General features: G+C 45.0%; 1 protein-coding gene and 1 long non-coding RNA gene across 9 annotated transcripts in view; one reads left to right on the top strand and one right to left on the bottom strand.

The window, feature by feature from the left end:
* Positions 1-8: 8 nt before the first annotated feature.
* On the top strand, positions 9-17485 carry LOC125632919 (uncharacterized). 3 transcript variants are annotated; one of them, XR_007355445.2, is made up of 2 exons: positions 9-231; positions 16150-17485. It is a non-coding gene; the product is annotated as an uncharacterized LOC125632919 (long non-coding RNA). The 3 variants fall into 3 exon arrangements; XR_012666847.1 differs by having other exon boundaries at positions 15092-17485; XR_012666848.1 differs by lacking the exon at positions 9-231 and adding an exon at positions 239-468.
* Positions 10687-17887, bottom strand: part of EEF1D (eukaryotic translation elongation factor 1 delta) — a 45220-nt gene continuing 38019 nt past the window's right edge. For all 6 annotated transcript variants that reach the window (XM_048841838.2, XM_048841837.2, XM_075124891.1 and 3 more), the window contains 5 exons: positions 15541-15640; positions 15144-15247; positions 13296-13565; positions 11841-12035; positions 10687-10784 (listed from right to left, as the gene is read on the bottom strand). In XM_048841838.2, coding sequence (XP_048697795.1) covers positions 10746-10784; positions 11841-12035; positions 13296-13565; positions 15144-15247; positions 15541-15640 — 708 coding nt within the window. In that variant the 3' untranslated portion in view covers positions 10687-10745. The remainder of the gene's footprint in view (positions 10785-11840; positions 12036-13295; positions 13566-15143; positions 15248-15540; positions 15641-17887) is intronic.

Genomic DNA, 17887 nt, shown 5'->3' with positions numbered 1-17887 from the left:
GCGGGGCCCCGCGAGCGGGCGGGGCCCGTGGGGCGCTTGCGGGCCACCGGGGCAGCTCGCCCTTTGCCCGCCGCGGGGTGGCCCCTCCCAGGGGCCTGGGCCACGGTGCCGTGTCACCCTTCCCAGCTGGGCTTGGCCGCAGCGACCTCCTCCCTCAGGCCGGCGGCAGGACTACGCAGGGATTCGGTGCCCACCCTGCTATGGCTTGGCTCGGGGATCAGGGCCCTAAAGGTATTTGGGCTCCGGACTTCCATGGAAATCGGTGGAGCCTAAATAGGGTGACCAGGTGCCCGGTCTTCTACTGGAAAGTCCGACCGTGTCCGGTCACATCTACCGACCGGACGCCGGGAGTCCGGTTACTGTGGGTGGGAGAGGCGGGGAGGCACTGGGCCATCACCCGCACCAGCCCCTACTCAGCCAGGGCTGCTTCCTGCCTGCATCAGGTGGCTGCAGCTCCCAGCTCCGCAGGCAAGTCCCTCCCGATCTGTGCAGAGTGAGGCGGGGGATGGGGAGGGGGAGAAAGAGGAGTGAAGGCGGGGCCTCAGGGAGAAGGGGCAGGAGCAGGGCCTCTGGGGAAGAGGCAGGGGAGGGGTGAGGCCTGGGGGGAAGGGGAGGTTCCAGCACTCTTGCTGGAAGGTCTGTTTTTTAAATATTACAAAGTTGGCAACCCTAAGCCTAAATACTTTTAGGAATCTGGGCCCAGGTGCTTCCCTCACATTAGGCTCAAACCGCATCTTTCCAGGCACAGCGCACGGGACTTATGCTCCTGTTATAACTGAGAAGTTCTTACACCACATTTTTCACTGTAGGATCAGGGTGCCTTCCAGGCATGCATTAAGCAACCTGACTAACAGCTGCCACCTGTTTGTTCCTGAGTAGTTTGTTCCTGAGCTTTGAAATTCAAGTTCTCTGTTCCCCAGGGCCTGGTAAATATTATTATCTGCATTGTACAGGTGAGGAAACAAGTGAACTGCCTTATGCAATATAGGGAGTACAGGAGATATGAGAGACTGAATTCACTGCTATATATAAGTACTGAAGTTAGTAGAGTGGCTCCTGCTTATATCAGCTGTGAACTTACTGCTCACCTCTGTACAGGTATATAATTCTTCTGAGATCCTAGCAAGAACAAAGGGCAAAACTAGTGAAAGTTCTACTAAATACAGCACAAGAAATCTATACCTTCTTTGTTTCCTAGTCATACATACTAGATTTTCTTCTTTAATCAGAATGGATCAAGTTTATTAATTTTATTTAGCTAGTATCTGCGGATTCTTAAAACTGCTACTTCTGATGTTTCAGTCTTTTCAGACAAATGTTTTCCTTTGTAAATTCCCAACCAGGGTAAAAAACAAGCTTTACAGGATGATACCATTCAAAAAGCAATCCTCTGTTAGGCATACATGCCTTACTGTTCAACAGATCTTCACACATAGGGCTAGAAGAGACCATTGAACATAAGAATGGCCATAATGGGTTAGACCCATGGTCCAGTTAGCCCAGTATCCGGTCTTCTGACTGCAGCTGGTGCCAGATACTTCAGAGGGAATGAACAGAACAGGGTAATTTCTAGTTATCCATTCTGTCATCCAGTCCCAGCTTCTGCCAGTTGGTGTATTGACACCCAGTGCATGAGGTTGCATCCCTGACCATCTTGGCTAATAGGTTTTGATGGACCTATCTTCCCTGAACTTACCCAGTTCTATTCTGAACCCGTTTATACTTCAAGAAAGGAATTAGATGAGTTTACAGAGGATAGGTCCATTAATTGATGGATGAAGTGGGCTGTAGCTCACGAAAGCTTATGCTCAAATAAATTGGTTAGTCTCTAAGATGCCACAAGTCCTCCTTTTCTTTTTGCGAATACAGACTAACATGGCTGCTACTCTGAAACCTGAGATCATCTAGTAGCCCAGCCTCCTGCATACCAGGCCATTAAGACTTCCCTGAACTAACCCCTGTTTGAACAGAAGTATCTTTTACAAAAACATGCAATTGTGATTTAAAAATTTTCAGTGGAGAGTCCACCCTGACCCGGGGTAAGGTTTTTCCTCAGCTGACCTGTTAAACATTTACATCTTATTTCCAGTCCGAGTTTGTCTAGTTTCAACTTCATAGAAACTTAGAAATGCAGAGCTGGGAGGGATGTTGAGAAGCCAAGTCCCGCCCCACAGTGCTGAGGCAGTACCAAATACACCTAGATTAATCCTGACGGGTGTTTGTCCAACTGGTTCTCAAAACATCCAACAGGGATCCCCCACATCCTTCACTGGAAGTCATGGGAGATTAATTACCCTCATTGTTAGAATTTTTTCCCTAATATCTAACCTAAATCTTCCTTGCTGCAGATTAAGCTCATTACTTGTGGTCCGACCTTCAGTGGCCATGGAGAGCAATTGATCCCCACCCTCTGTAGAACAGCCCTGAACGCATTTGAAGACTATTATCAGGCCCCCACCCCAGTCATTTTTTCTCCAGACTAAACATGCCCAGTTTTTTACCCTTTCTTCACCGTTCAGGTTTTCTAAACCTTTGATCATTTTTGTCGCTCTCCTCCGGACTCTCCAATTTGTCCACCTCCAATTAGACACTTCTCCAGCTGAGGCCTCATCGGTACTGAGCAGAGCGGGACAATTACTGCCCCTGTCTTACATACAACCCTCCTCTTACTATGCCCCAGCATATTAGCCTTTTCCGCCACTGGATCACAACAGTCAGGTTGTGATCCATTACAACCCCCAGCTCCTTTTCAGCAGTGCCAGCGCCTAGCCAGTTATTCCCCATTGTGTAGTTGCACATTTGATTTTCCTTCCGAAGTGAAGTACTTTGCACTTGTCTTCAGTGAATTTCATCTGGTTGATTTCAGATCAATTCTCCAATTTGTCAAGCTAATTTTGAATTCTCATCTTACCCTCCAAAGTGCTTGCAGCGCTTCTCAGCTTGGCGTCATCCGCAAATGTTACAAGCGCACAGAGCTTTGTTTCAGAAGATGGAGTGTATCTGCCTTTACGTTTGAGAAGTATCACTTGGATATAAAAGAACCAGAGGAGTCTCTGCAAGGGAGAGTTTACAGTCACCACGAGGCCCTGCAGGAACTGAGACCCATCAACTGAAGTATACCTGCCTCTTATCTTCACTGCATTCTGACCCCATCCTATATATTAGCCCCCACCTCTGCTGCTTCCCAGAGCTCTCCCTGCACCTATGTCTCTTTTCTGAGCCTTCCCTGCAACTCCCTTGCCAGAGCTCGATAGGAGCATTGAGTAAGACTGTCATTCATTCAGTGGATCATGATGATACCTGCTGAGTAACACAAATGTATCCATCATTGGTCAGATCGGTTTCCACAACTGGAATTCAGTGCAGAATTGCATCCCGAAGTAAAAGAGACGAGCATCCACACACCCTTCCCAAAGCTGCCCTCCGCAGCGAACTTTGCTTTCAAATACACAAGCTCTCCAGCAAAAACAAACATGAAGCCAAGAGGTGTTGAACACCCCCATTCCCACCCACACTGAAATCAATAGATGCAGGTGTTTGGCACCTGTCAGGATGGGGACCTTCATTAAATACAGCAGCTATAAAATTTCCCAAGAGCCTGACACACCTCCATGGCAAGCTCAACAGGACGTGCTCATTTAGGTAACAGAGAAACTACATTTATGAAGTTTGCGGACGATACCAAGCTGGGAGGGGTTGCAAGCGTGTTGGAGAACAGGATTAGAATTCAAAATGGTCTCAACAAACTGGAGAAATGGTCTGAAGTAAATAGGATGAAATTCAGTATGGAGAAATGCAAAGTACTATGCTTAGGAAGGAACAATCAGTTGCACAGATATAAAATGGGAAATGACTGCCTAAGAAGGAGTACGGCAGAAAAAGATCGGAGGGTTACCGTGGATCATCAACTATATATGAATCCATGTAACACTGTTGCAAAAAAAAGCAAACATCATTCTGGGATGTATTAGCAGGAGTGTTATAAGCAAGACATGAGAAGTAATTCTTCCGCTCTACTCAGCCCTGGTAAGGCCTCAGCTTGAGTATTGCATCTAGTTCTGGGCACCACACTTTGGGAAAGATGTGAACAAATGGAAAAAGTCCAGAGACGAGCAACAAAAATGATTAAAGGTCTAGAAAACTCTATGAGGAGAGACTGAAAATATTGGTTTGTCTAGTCTGGAAGAGAGAAAACGGAGAGGGGACGTGATAAGTCTTTATATAAACGGCTGTTATAAAGAGAGCGGTGACAAATTGTTCTCCTTAATTATGGAGGACAGGACAAGAAGTAATGGGCTTAATCTGCTGCAAGGGAGACTTAGATTAGACCTTCCTCACTGTAAGGGAAGTTAAGCACTGGAACAAGTTACCTAGGGAGGTTGTGGAATCTCCATCAGTGGAAGTTTTTAAAGAATCAGTTAAACATCTGTCAGGGATGGTCTAGATAATACTTAGTCCTGCCTCAGTGCAGGGGACTGGACGAGATGATCTATCGAGGTCCCTTCCAGACCTACATTTCTACAAAATCCTTTTGGTTCTGCTGTGTCGGTACAGGGGTAAATTAACTGCATAGGAATTATGAGGATGTCCCAAGAGAAGGCTTTAAGAAGTTTTTTTTTTTAATATACCAGCACTGCTTATAGGTTAGGCTAACTATTTCAACTGATAAAATTACTTCTCAATAAGAATGGCCATTCTAGGTTAGATCAAAGGTCCATCTAGCCTCATATCCTGTCTTCCGACAGCGGCCAATGCCAGGTGTCCCAGAGAGAATGAACAGAACAGGTCATAGAATCATAGAATATCAGGGTTGGAAGGGACCTCAGGAGGTCATCTAGTCCAACCCCCTGCTCAAAAGCAGGACCCATCCCCAATTAAATCATCCCAGCCAGGGCTTTGTCAAGCCTGACCTTAAAAACTTCTAAGGAAGGAGATTCCACCACCTCCCTAGGCAACGCATTCCAGTGTTTCACCACCCTCCTAGTGAAAAAGTTTTTCCTAATATCCAACCTAAACCTCCCCCACTGCAACTTGAGACCATTACTCCTTGTCCTGTCCTCTTCCACCACTGAGAATAGTCTAGAACCATCCTCTCTGGAACTACCTCTCAGGTAGTTGAAAGCAGCTATCAAATACCCCCTCATTCTTATCTTCCTCAGACTAAACAATCCCAGTTCCCTCAGCCTCTCCTCATAACTCATGTGTTCCAGACCCCTAATCATTTTTGTTGCCCTTCGCTGGACTCTCTCCAATTTATCCACATCCTTCTTGAAGTGTGGGGCCCAAAACTGGACACAGTACTCCAGATGAGGCCTCACCAATGTCGAATAGAGGGGAACGATCACGTCCCTCGATCTGCTCGCTATGCCCCTACTTATACATCCCAAAATGCCATTGGCCTTCTTGGCAACAAGGGCACACTGCTGACTCATATCCAGCTTCTCGTCCACTGTCACCCCTAGGTCCTTTTCCGCAGAACTGCTGCCTAGCCATTCGGTCCCTAGTCTGTAGGGGTGCATTGGATTCTTCCGTCCTAAGTGCAGGACCCTGCACTTATCCTTATTGAACCTCATCAGATTTCTTTTGGCCCAATCCTCCAATTTGTCTAGGTCCCTCTGTATCCTATCCCTGCCCTCCAGCATATCTACCACTCCTCCCAGTTTAGTATCATCCGCAAATTTGCTGAGAGTGCAATCCACACCATCCTCCAGATCATTTATGAAGATATTGAACAAAACCGGCCCCAGGACCGACCCTTGGGGCACTCCACTTGACACTGGCTGCCAACTAGACATGGAGCCATTGATCACTACCCATTGAGCCCGACAATCTAGCCAACTTTCTACCCACCTTATAGTGCAATCATCCAGCCCATACTTCTTTAACTTGCTGACAAGAATACTGTGGGAGACCGTGTCAAAAGCTTTGCTAAAGTCAAGATACAATACATCCACTGCTTTCCCTTCATCCACAGAACCAGTAATCTCATCGTAGAAGGCGATTAGATTAGTCAGGCATGACCTTCCCTTGGTGAATCCATGCTGACTGTTCCTGATCACTTTCCTCTCATGTAAGTGCTTCAGGATTGATTCTTTGAGGACCTGCTCCATGATTTTTCCGGGGACTGAAGTGAGGCTCACTGGCCTGTAGTTCCCAGGATCCTCCTTCTTCCCTCTTTTAAAGATTGGCACTACATTAGCCTTTTTCCAGTCATCCGGGACTTCCCCCGTTCACCACGAGTTTTCAAAGATAATGGCCAATGGCTCTGCAATCACAGCCGCCAGTTCCTTCAGCACTCTCGAATGCAACTCGTCCGGCCCCATGGACTTGTGCACGTCCAGCTTTTCTAAATAGTCCCTAAACACCTCTTTCTGCACAGAGGGCTGGCCATCTATTCCCCATGTTGTGATGCCCAGCGCAGCAGTCTGGGAGCTGACCTTGTTCGTGAAGACAGAGGCAGAAAAAGCATTGAGTACATTTGCTTTTTCCACATCCTCTGTCACTAGGTTGCCTCCCTCATTCATTAAGGGGCCCACACTTTCCTTGGCTTTCTTCTTGTTGCCAACATACCTGAAGAAACCCTTCTTGTTACTCTTAACATCTCTCGCTAGCTGCAGCTCCAGGTGTGATTTGGCCCTCCTAATTTCATTCCTACATGCCCGAGCAATATTTTTATACTCTTCCCTGGTCATATGTCCAACCTTCCACTTCTTGTAAGCTTCTTTTTTATGCTTAAGATCCGCTAGGATTTCACCGTTAAGCCAAGCTGGTCGCCTGCCATATTTACTATTCTTTCAACACATCGGGATGGTTTGTCCCTGTAACCTCAACAGGGATTCCTTGAAATACAGCCAGCTCTCCTGGACTCCTTTCCCCTTCATGTTAGTCCCCCAGGGGATCCTACCCATCCGTTCCCTGAGGGAGTCGAAGTCTGCTTTCCTGAAGTCCAGGGTCCGTATCCTGCTGATTACCTTTCTTCCCTGTGTCAGGATCCTGAACTCAACCAACTCATGGTCACTGCCTCCCAGATTCCCATCCACTTTTGCTTCCCCTACTAATTCTTCCCGGTTTGTGAGCAGCAGGTCAAGAAAAGCTCCCCCCTAGTTGGCTCCTCTAGCACTTGCACCAGGAAATTGTCCCCTACGCTTTCCAAAAACTTCCTGGATTGTCTATGCACCGCTGTATTGCTTTCCCAGCAGATATCAGGAAAATTAAAGTCACCCATGAGAACCAGGGCATGCGATCTAGTAGCTTCCGCGAGCTGCCGGAAGAAAGCCTCATCCACCTCATCCCCCTGGTCCGGTGGTCTATAGCAGACTCCCACCACGACATCACTCTTGTTGCACACACTTCTAAACTTAATCCAGAGACTCTCAGGTTTTTCTGCAGTTTCGTACCAGAGCTCTGAGCAGTCATACTGCTCCCTTACATACAGTGCTACTCCCCCACCTTTTCTGCCCTGCCTGTCCTTCCTGAACAGTTTATAACCATCCATGACAGTACTCCAGTACTGTCAAGTGATCCATTCCGTGTCACCCATTCCCAGCTTTTGGAAAACAGGCTAGGGACACCATCCCTGCCCATCCTGGCTAATAGCCATTGATGGACCTATCCTCCATGAATTTTATCTAGTTCTTTTTTGAAACCTGTTATAGTCTTGGCCTTGACAACATCCTCTGGCAAAGCATTCCACAGGTTGATTGTGCATTGTACAAAGAAATACTTTCATTTGGTGGCCCCTAGTTCTTGTGTTATGAGTAAATAACACTTCCTCTTTTACTTTCTCCGCACCACTCATGATTTTATAGACCTCAGTGATATCCTTAGTCATACAGAAGCTGTTCCATACCCCTGATATTTTTTTTTTGCCCTTTTCTGAACCTTTTCCAAGTCCAATATATCTTTTGTGATATGGGGTGACCACATCTGCAAGCAGTATTCAAGATTTGAGCACACCATGAATTTATATAGAGGCAATATGATAATTTTCTGTCTTATCTATCCCTTTCTTAATGATGCCCAACATTGTTTGCTTTTTTGACTGCTGCTGCACATTGATTGGATGTTTTCAGAGAACTATCCACAGTGACTCCAAGATCTCTTTCTTGAGTGGTAACAGCTAATTTAGACCCTATCATTTTATATGTATAGTTGGGATTGTGTTTTCCAACATGCATTACTTTGCATTTATCAGCATTGAATTTTTTCTGCCATTTTGTTGCCTGGTCACCCAGTTTTGAGAGATCCTTCTGTAGTCCTTCGCAGTCAGCTTGGGATTTAACTATCTTGAGTTGTTTAGTATCATCTGCAAATTTTGCCACCTCACTGTTTATCCCTTTTTCCAGATCATTTATGAATGTGTTGAATAGGACTGGTCCCAGTACAGACCCCTGGAAGACACCACTATTTACCTCTCTCCATTCTGAAAATTGACCATTTATTCCTACCCTTTGTTTCCTATCTTTTAACCAGTTGCCAATCCATGACAGCTTACTTTGCTTAAGAGCTTTTGGTGAGGGACCTTGTCAAAGGCTTTCTGAAAATCTAAGTACACTATATCCACTGGATCCTCCTTGTCCATATGCTTGTTGACCCTTGCAAAGAATTCTAGTAAATTGGTGAGGCATGATTTCCCTTTACAAAAACCATGTTGACTCTTCCCCAACAAATTATGTTAATCTGTGACTGACAATTTTGTTCTTTACTATAGTTTCAACCTGTTTGCCCGGTACTGAAGTCAGACTTACCAGCCTGTAATTGCCGGGATCACCTCTGGAGCCCTTTTTATAAAATTGTCATCACATTAGCTCTCCTCCAGTCATTTGATACAGAAGCTGATTTAAATGATAGGTTACAGACTACAGTTAGTAGTTCTGCAAATTCACATTTGAGTTCCTTTAGAACTCTTGGGTGAATACCATCTGATCCTGGTGACATATTACTGTTTAGTTTATCAATTTGTTCCAAATCCACCTCTAATGACACCTCAATCTGGGACAGTTCCTCAGATTTGTCACCTAAAAAGAATGTCTCGGGTTTGGGAATCTCCCTCACATCCTCAGCCGTGAAGAGAATTAAGATGTACAGAAAGCAGAGATGCAAAGAATTCATTTAGTTTCTCTGCAATGGCTTTATTGTCCTTGAGTGCTCCTTTAGCATCTCGATTGTCCAGTGGCCCCACTGGTTGTTTAGCAGGCTTCCTGCTTCTGATGTACTTCAATTTTTTTTTGCTATTACTTTTTTTGCTATTACTTTTTGAGGCTAACTGTTCTTCAAATTCTTTTTTGGCCTTCCTCATTATATTTTTACACTTGATTTGCTAGTTTATGCTCCTTTCTATTTTCCTCACTAGGATTTAACTTCCACTTTTTAAAGAATGCCTTTTTGCCTCTCACTGTTTCTTTTACTTTGTTGCCACTTTTTTGGTTCTCTTATTATGTTCTTTAATTTGGGCTTCACATTTAAGTTGAGCCTCTATTAAGGTGTCTTTAAAAAGTTTCCATGCAGACACTAAGACAGTCAGCCGCCAGATACCCGAGTCTGCTCCTCACATCACACACAGCCCAATTAGAGTCGTACTCGGAGTGTAAGGCCAGAAAGGATCATTGGTCTAGGTCATCTAGTCAGATCTCTGGTACCTCACAGGCCACCAACACCACTCAGCACCTACACACTAACCACAACAACCGAAAGTAGACCAAAGCCCACAGGAGACTAGACTTATGTGCCACAGGCAAAGAATAAGAGGAACCGAGGTACACCAGTGCCCAAGGTCCTTGCAATGGCAGGGCAATGATTAAATGAGATATACACAGATAATCCTGGCAAGTGACCCACACCCACATGCTGCAGAAGAAGGTGAAAAACCCCTAAGTTGCTGCCAATCCGACCAGGGGTAATTCTTTCCCAACCCCATATGCGGCGATCAGTTAGACCCTGAGCAAGAACCAGTCAGCCATGCACCCAGGCAAGAGAGTGCTCAGGGCCACTTCAGAGCCCTGGCCTTCCCTGCCCAATGTCCCATCTCCAGCTGTGGCCATCCCTGATGCTTCAGAGGAAGGAGATAAGGGGAGGTGTGCCTTCCTGACCCCTGCAGGTGGCAGGGACATTCAAAAGACAGTTTCATGTTAAAGATGATTTGATTTAAAAAAAACATGATTAAAACAAAACATGATTAAAGCAGCTAATGTGAATAAAGGCAGCCACTTTTTAAAGTTACTTAACAAGCCAGCAACATTTCTGAACTTAGAGCTGTTTTTAGCAGCTCTAAATAAATGAAACCCTAAAAACCCTTCACTGTTTCATGGCCAAGGCTCAGCACAATATTTAACAGTTATAAATCTAGATTCTTCAGGAAGATACAAATTACAAGCCTTACATAGTAACCTAATGTTTGTACACTGGGTTTAAGTGTAAGGGAAACAATGGAGTCCTAACCCCTGCTTGGGTGAAGTGGAAGCATGAAATACAGCCATGTATGATGTATTTGTGGCTGTTCACGCTGGGCTATTTTATAGGACCCCTTGGGATACCAGCCTGTCAATGACATTGGGGATGATAGTTGGCTTTCCCCTATTTTGCAGTTTTGTAAGCAATATGCACAAGAGACTCCTGGGATGTTGGCTACCACCTTCTGATCCCCTGTGCAACTGGCACACATTGTAAGGAAAGACACCGCACACCATCTGCACTCAAAATCTTGACCTTTTATTAGTTACAGTTCCAGAAAGGATAAACGTTCACTCTTAGATCTTGTTGAAAGCCGCTATGTCGACACTCTGCACCTGAAATAGGGCAAAAAATGCTGTTAAAGATCAGACAACACGTTCCAGGGATTTAAGACGCACAGAAAGCACACTTTCTGGGGCGGTCTCTTTACAGAAGAAGTTTGCCCTAACCAGCCCCAAGTTTATAAAGCACAATCCTTTATTAAAAGACCATTTTTTATCAGTCAAAAATTAGTCCTGTGAGTGGTCATATTTTAAGATTGGGGGCTTATATAAATATTAATGGCAATCAGGATCAGAACCCCATTGTGCTAGGGACTGTACGAATGGCAAGAAAAAGTTCCCACCCCAAAGAGCTTACAAATTAAAACTGGTTTCAAACTCACCCTATAGAAAGGGGATAAGTTCCATTTTTAATTATGGTCCATGGGCTAGGATAGTGTTTTAGGACTACATACTTCCCTGAATCCACAGCAACCTCCCACAGATGTGAAAGGGTAGTTTGCACAGATCAAAAAGGTAGGAGATGGCCTTTATGTAGTAAATTAACTATGTTAATATTTGTTAATGTGCCTTATCACCTTCAGCACCACTCAGTGGGAAAAAACTAGCCTTCAGGATTGCCACTATTTCTGCCCTTTGTTTCTCCCTGTCCCCATCCTTGTAGGTCTTCTCTCTTCCCCACCCAAGCAGCTCCAATTCCACCTCTGCCGTAGACTTCACTCCACCCCACATTCATGTCCCATCCCATCTGCTAAAACAATCAACAAAATGGTGAATTGCTGTCCCTGAACCATCAACACACTAAGCACCAGGAGCTAGACACCCCAACGAGTACAAGGGCAAGGGAGGGTCACACCTCAAAGCTATGGCTTCAGGCTGTCTGCAGGCTCTGGGACAGCATCCTTATACTCTTCATGTTTTCAAGGTTATCTTCACAAACATGGGGACTAAAAACTCCATGTCAAGGCCTCTCCCACCCTTGAAAGTTTAGATGATGCAGAATCTGAATATACAGTAGGCTGCCAACACATGAAGTAGATCAAAATCTGGGGTGTGGGTTTAAGGGCCCAAATATTTGAAAGTACTGCAGGGCACAAGTGGAGGACTTACGTAGTCTTCAAACTTGGTGATCTCCTCCTCCAGTATGTCTGTTCCAACCTTGTCATCCTCCACTACGCACTGGATCTGGAGCTTCTTAATACCATAGCCCACTGGAACCAACTTGGAGGCTCCCCACACCAGGCCATCCATCTGAATGGACCGGACGCACTCCTCCATCTTTGCCATGTCAGTTTCATCGTCCCACTAACAAAGCACAAAAAGGGAACTCAGCAGGTTTACCTACATTAATATTAGGCTGTGGAACTGTCCATCAGGACTGTGGACTCTGCAATCCTCAACCATGCAAGCTGAACTGGATCAACGTGGTACGTATTCCAATTCCAGACATAAAAGTCAGCAACAAGGGGTTTAACACACTATCATATAGGGCTGCGATCAGGAAAGCAGCGAGGAGATGCGAGACAGAACTCTTCCGTACTAGCAGAGAACAAGAGTGACAAAATCATTAATTCTACTTGTACCATGCCAATTTGCTAGGTAGCATGCTAGTCAGTGATACTCCAGTATTCAGCTCTGTTCGTCCAGTTTTGCCATCCGTCTCTGTTAAGGAGTCCTTTCTTTGACAAAAGAAGCCTTTCCCAGAGGAATCATCTCTCAAGTTTGACTCTACATGAATTGAGACTAAGTTACTGCAGATGGTCTGGATTCTGCATATCTAGAGGGAAGTGTTCCTGGAATGACATGTCACTTCTTCCATCTCAGGGTTTCAGCTTCAGGAACTAACTCTAAGCCCTGGATAATTGGTAAAAACTACTACTTAGCACTTATCTAGTTAGCCCCAAGTGTTGGGTTATCCTATAAGCTTTTGTTTCCTTGTGCTCGAGAGAGTTTGCGCTTTACTGATTATTAATCTGTGCTCATATTTCAGGCTTTTATTCCCTATATTCATGCTCTAAAAGGTACATATTTTTTCAAGGGCTTGTCCACACAGAGATGTTGTGCGTGGCAAGCCCGGATGTGAACGTACAAATACTCTAGCCTGCCCCACACTAAGTCTGAAACAGCAGTATGTGCAAGCGCACTATGGAACTTTTAGTGTGTGGTAGCAGGGCCCACCTGCCTAGATAGCTCACAGCAGGCTAGAGAGCTACAGATTTACACCCCAGCTTCCCACACTCTGACAGCGTAAACAAGCCCCAAGAGAAGAAAGGTCTTCCAAACCAGGGGTGGTCAAGCTGCAGCCCATAGAACGTCTGCAACTGCCATCTTTAATATGGAGCAGAACAGCTCACTGCTCCCATCATGCAATGCTCAATGCCGATCCAAACAACTGCATGCTGATAGGTTCTGTAATTTGTGGACCAGACCTACATGGGGCAGCTGCAGTCTGCCAATTAGATGTAACCCACACACTCCTGCAATTTTACAACCATAATCTCAGTACAGGCACCCCACTTTAGAGCCAAAACAACAGTTGGGTAAGGAATAGTTTAAATTGCTTACAGGCTTGACATCCAGAAGGATGGAAGACTTGGCAATGAGGCCAGGCTTTTTAGACTTCTTCTCCGCATACTGGCGTAGTCGCTCTTCCCGAACTTTGGCAGCCTCCTGGTCTTCCTCTTCATCACCACTGCCAAATAAGTCAATGTCGTCATCCTCATCTTCGTCGTCAGCCTCAGATGGTTCTACTTTCTTTGCAGGTGGAGCAGAAGGGAGTTCTACTTTCTTTGGGGGAGCAGCAGGTGATTCCACCTTCTTCATTGGGGTGACATGCTTCACGGAAGCAATGGGCAAAAAAAGGGAGAAAATAAATCCAAGTGTAAAACAAGGCAGCAAACTCCACCCCCTGTTGCAGTTATGACCTGACTTGCCAAAACAAGATTATGCCACCATCCAAAGGCAAGAGCTCAAAGTCATGCAGCCAGGAGCTTGGTCCTTCTCTTCAAGGCACTCAATAGCCCAGGGCCCAGCATATCTAAAAGAGCCTAAATGCCAGGCACACGTCTGCATGTTGCCTTCTCTAAGCAGCATAGCAACATGTACACTTAAAAATAACCCCCAAAACAAATCGCTCCAGCGAACAAACAATTCTTCCTGTAGGCAAGGGAGGAAGAGAGAATGAAGCACGTTACGTAGGTTAATCTCACTCTCCTCAGTGCCCTATTGGAAGGGGCTTTAAGGGTATGTCTACACAGCCAAGAAAAGCACCTGGCTGGTCTGTGCCAGCCGACTCGGGCTCACAGGGCTCAGGCTAAGGGTATGTCTACACAGCCAAGAAAAACCCGTGGCTGGATTGTGCCAGATGACTCTGGTTTGTGGGGCTGTTTCATTGCTGTGCAACAGCCCCACAAACCAGAGTCATCTGGCACAATCCAGCCACGGGTTTTTCTTGGCTGTGTAGACATACCCTTAGATACTGATAAGAGTCTTTATAGAATAGAATACACAGGGGCAAAAAAGAACAAGGAGGACTTGTGGCACCTTAGAGACTAACAAATGTATTTGAGCATGAGCTTTCATGGGCTAAAACCCACTTCACTGGATGCATGCAGTGGAAAATACAGTAGGAAGATAGATACACACACACAGAGAACATGAAAAAATGGGTGTTGCCATACCCACTATAGTGAGAGTGATCAGTTAAGGTGAGCTATTATCAGCAGGAGCAAAAAAAACCTTCTGTAGTGATAATCAGGATGGCTTATTTCCAACAGTTGACAAGAAGCTGTGAGTAACAGTAGGGGGGAAAAATAAGCATGGGGAAATAGTTTTATTATTTACTAAGCACGGGGCAAAAGTTAGTTCAATTGAAGGTCTCCAATGCATCCTCCAAACTGGGGCAAGATGCAATGGGTACAGGATACTCAACTCCCAGAGATATTACTTTTTCCTGCATGTGAAAACCAATAGGTCCCCAAGTCTGTCCATCTGTATAGGTGTCTCCTTGCTATATACTTATTAGGTACCAAGAAGCTTAGTTTACTTAGTGTGCTCCCATTTATACACAACTGTGAATTACTGGCTTAGCATCACAGATTTTGGTGGACCTCTGCAGATTTGTCCCGGCTGAGGATCTGGCCCATCACATATCCTCTTCACTGGACCTAAAGCAGGAGAATCTGTGCACTTGGGCTGATATGAGGAAGAAAGAGCAGCTCTAGAAGGCTCTGCTAAAGAGGCCTTGGCTAGCACTTGTGGAGAAAGAAAAGGAGTACTTGTGGCACCTTAGAGACTAACAAATTTATTTGAGCATAAGCTTTCGTGAGTTACAAATGAAGTGAGATCGCTTTTCTCCTCAGTAGGTGGCATGAAGTATTCTAAACTGACCTGGCACCTTGAGGAGTCAATTACCTGGGTTGGTGGCGTTGCTGAGGGATGGTGAGAGGTGGAGGATTTTTCTAGTGTGTTCAGGCGAGTTTCCAGCTTGGAGATGGCCAGCTGAAGATCTACAACAACTAGAAAAGGGAGAAAGAACTCTCTCATCTTAGTGGTTCAACACATGGCAGAAGATGCAGCAATTATTCTTTGGTTGGGTCAGGATGAGTCTGATTTCACTCAAGGCAGGCTACCAAGCAAACTGCATCTATCCCAACTCGAGACACATCCTTGCTCCAATGTTAACAAAACCACCAACAAAATACACACAATTCATAAGGCTTCATGACATTACACTGAGTAGTCAGCAAGATAGGCCGCTAATAGCAGGCACAAGTCCAATGTGTTTTATTGCCGGAGATCTCTCACTTACCACTGCGGAGATTTTGGTTCTCCACCTCCAGGTTAGCTATTCTAGTGAGGAGCTCATTTTGGTCACCAGCAGGCCCAGCAGAAGAGGTCGTGCTTGCACTCTGCAACAAGGGAAACCAAGATGAAAAACTAGTCTGTTCACTCAGTTCTAAGACTAAGACAGACACACTGCCTCTCTAAAGCAGGAAGGCAGAGACAACACTGGGAAAAAGGAGAAGAGATTTTACAGGCTATCTACGAAAGAATACTTTTGATCACAAGCCTTTTAAAGCAAATGTTAAACACAAAAATTAGAATGTAATTAATTTGCCACTGAAAGAATTTCTGGTAGAGCTGGCAGAAGACCACCACATGTCTACAGTCCCAAACTGTGGGCTACCTTAATATTTGCATCTCTAGCATCTTGCAAAGCTTCTCTAGTGCACTTCAAAAAATTTACAAACATTACCCCTGCTAAGGAAGTAAAGAGCTTCAAATTACAGATAAGGAAACTGAGGTACAGATGGCTGAGATGACTTGGCTGAGGTCATTCAGTAAGTCAGTGGTGAAGGTAGGACTAGAACATAGAACTAGCAAAAGTCTCAAACTAACAGCAAACAATTTTTTTCAGAAGCAGGAAACTTGCCAAACAATCAGTGGGGCCACCCAACAATCAAGGGGCTAAAGGAGCACTGAAGGAAGACAAGGCCATTGTGGAGAAGCTAAATGAATTACTGCATCATCTTCATTGTAGAGGATGTGAGGGAGATTCCCATACCTGAGCCATTGTTTTTAGATGATAAATCTGAAAACTTTCCCAGATTCAGGTGTCAATAGAGGAAGTTTTGGCACAAACTGATAAATAAAACAGTAATTGGTCAGCTGGATCAGATGGGATTCACCCAAGGGTTCTGCAGTTTCATATCTGAATTCCCTCAGAACTATTAACCGTGGTACGTAACCTATCATCTAAATCTGCTTCTGTACCAGATGACTGGAGGATAACTAATGTGATGCTGATTTTTAAAAAAGGCTCCAGAGGTAATCCTGACAGTTGCAGGCCAGTAAGCCTAACTTCAGTACCAGGCAAACTGGTTGAAACTATAGTAAAGAACAGAATTATCAGACACATACATGAACAGGATGTGACGTTATTGACAAACTGTGACCGTATAGATCATTGTTGCAACCAGGGTTCTATGGTTGCACCAGGTCTTGTACAGAGAAGGCCAAGTGGGGTGTCTATGGAAAGGTTGTGGTTTGCTGGTTGTGATTATGCTGTCTGTATGTGTGTATCATTTTTGTATTTGAAGTTATGAATATTGGCATTTTATTTGTTTGATTCTAAGTAGCCTCCGTGAAGCATTTGGTCAGCTTCTTGAGAAAGGACTATTCTCAGTAAGTGCCCAATCAAGAAACACTTAACTGACAACGGACTTTGGGAGATGCCAATCTACACCTGAGCTTTCCTGGGAATGTTCAAACTAACATGTAAACAATGGTGTCGGCCTGCAAAAAGCTGAATCATTCATAGACATGTGACTTGCCCAGGTGGCTACAGACTCCATCTTGTTGCTGTGATGTTGCACAGGAGAACAAAGAGGTTTCTGTCCACAAGAGAAAGAATATAAAAGGCCCTGGAAACCCCTCCATTTTGTCTTCAGCTAGCTCAAAAAGACAGCCTCTCCACCCCAAAGAGATGCCTGAAAGAAACTGGAACAAAGGACAGTAACTACGGGGGTGTGAGTGATTTCTGGACCCAGACTAGAAAGGAGTCTAGTCTGTGAAAGAAGCTTATTGGAACATCTCTGAGGGTGAGATTTACCTGCATTTAGTTTCCTACTGTATTAGGCTTAGACTTGCAGGTTTGTTTTATTTTGCTTGGTAATTAACTTTGTTCTGTCTGTTATTACTTGGAACCACTTAAATCCTACTTTTTATTTTTAATAAAATCACTTTTTTGCTTATTAATTGACCCAAAGTAATTAATTCCTGGGGGAAGCAAACAGCTGTGGATCTCTCGCTATCAGTGTTATAGAGGGCAAGCTTTATACAGAGTAAAACGGATTTATTTGGGGTTTGGATCCCATTGAGAACTGGGTGCTAAAGACAGGAGCACTTCTTAAGCTGTTTTCTGTTAAGTTTGCAACTTGTGAGGGATGTGGTTCAGACCTGGGTCTGTGTTTGTAGCAGGCTAGCATGTCTGGCTCACCAAGACAAGGCACTGAAGTCCCAAGCTGCCAGGGAAAACGGGCTCAGAGGTAGTCTCAGCACGTCAGGTGGCAGTCCCAAGGGGGTCTCTGTGGCCCAACCCACTACAGGATTTGTTGGGAAAACAAACACAGCTTTTGTAAAGGGAAATCCTGCCT

This window comes from Caretta caretta, chromosome 2, assembly GCF_965140235.1.
Source record: "Caretta caretta isolate rCarCar2 chromosome 2, rCarCar1.hap1, whole genome shotgun sequence".
Lineage (NCBI taxonomy): Eukaryota > Metazoa > Chordata > Testudines > Cheloniidae > Caretta > Caretta caretta.
The sequence above is the reverse complement of the archived record's forward strand: the minus strand, read 5'-3'. Positions and strand labels throughout refer to the sequence as shown.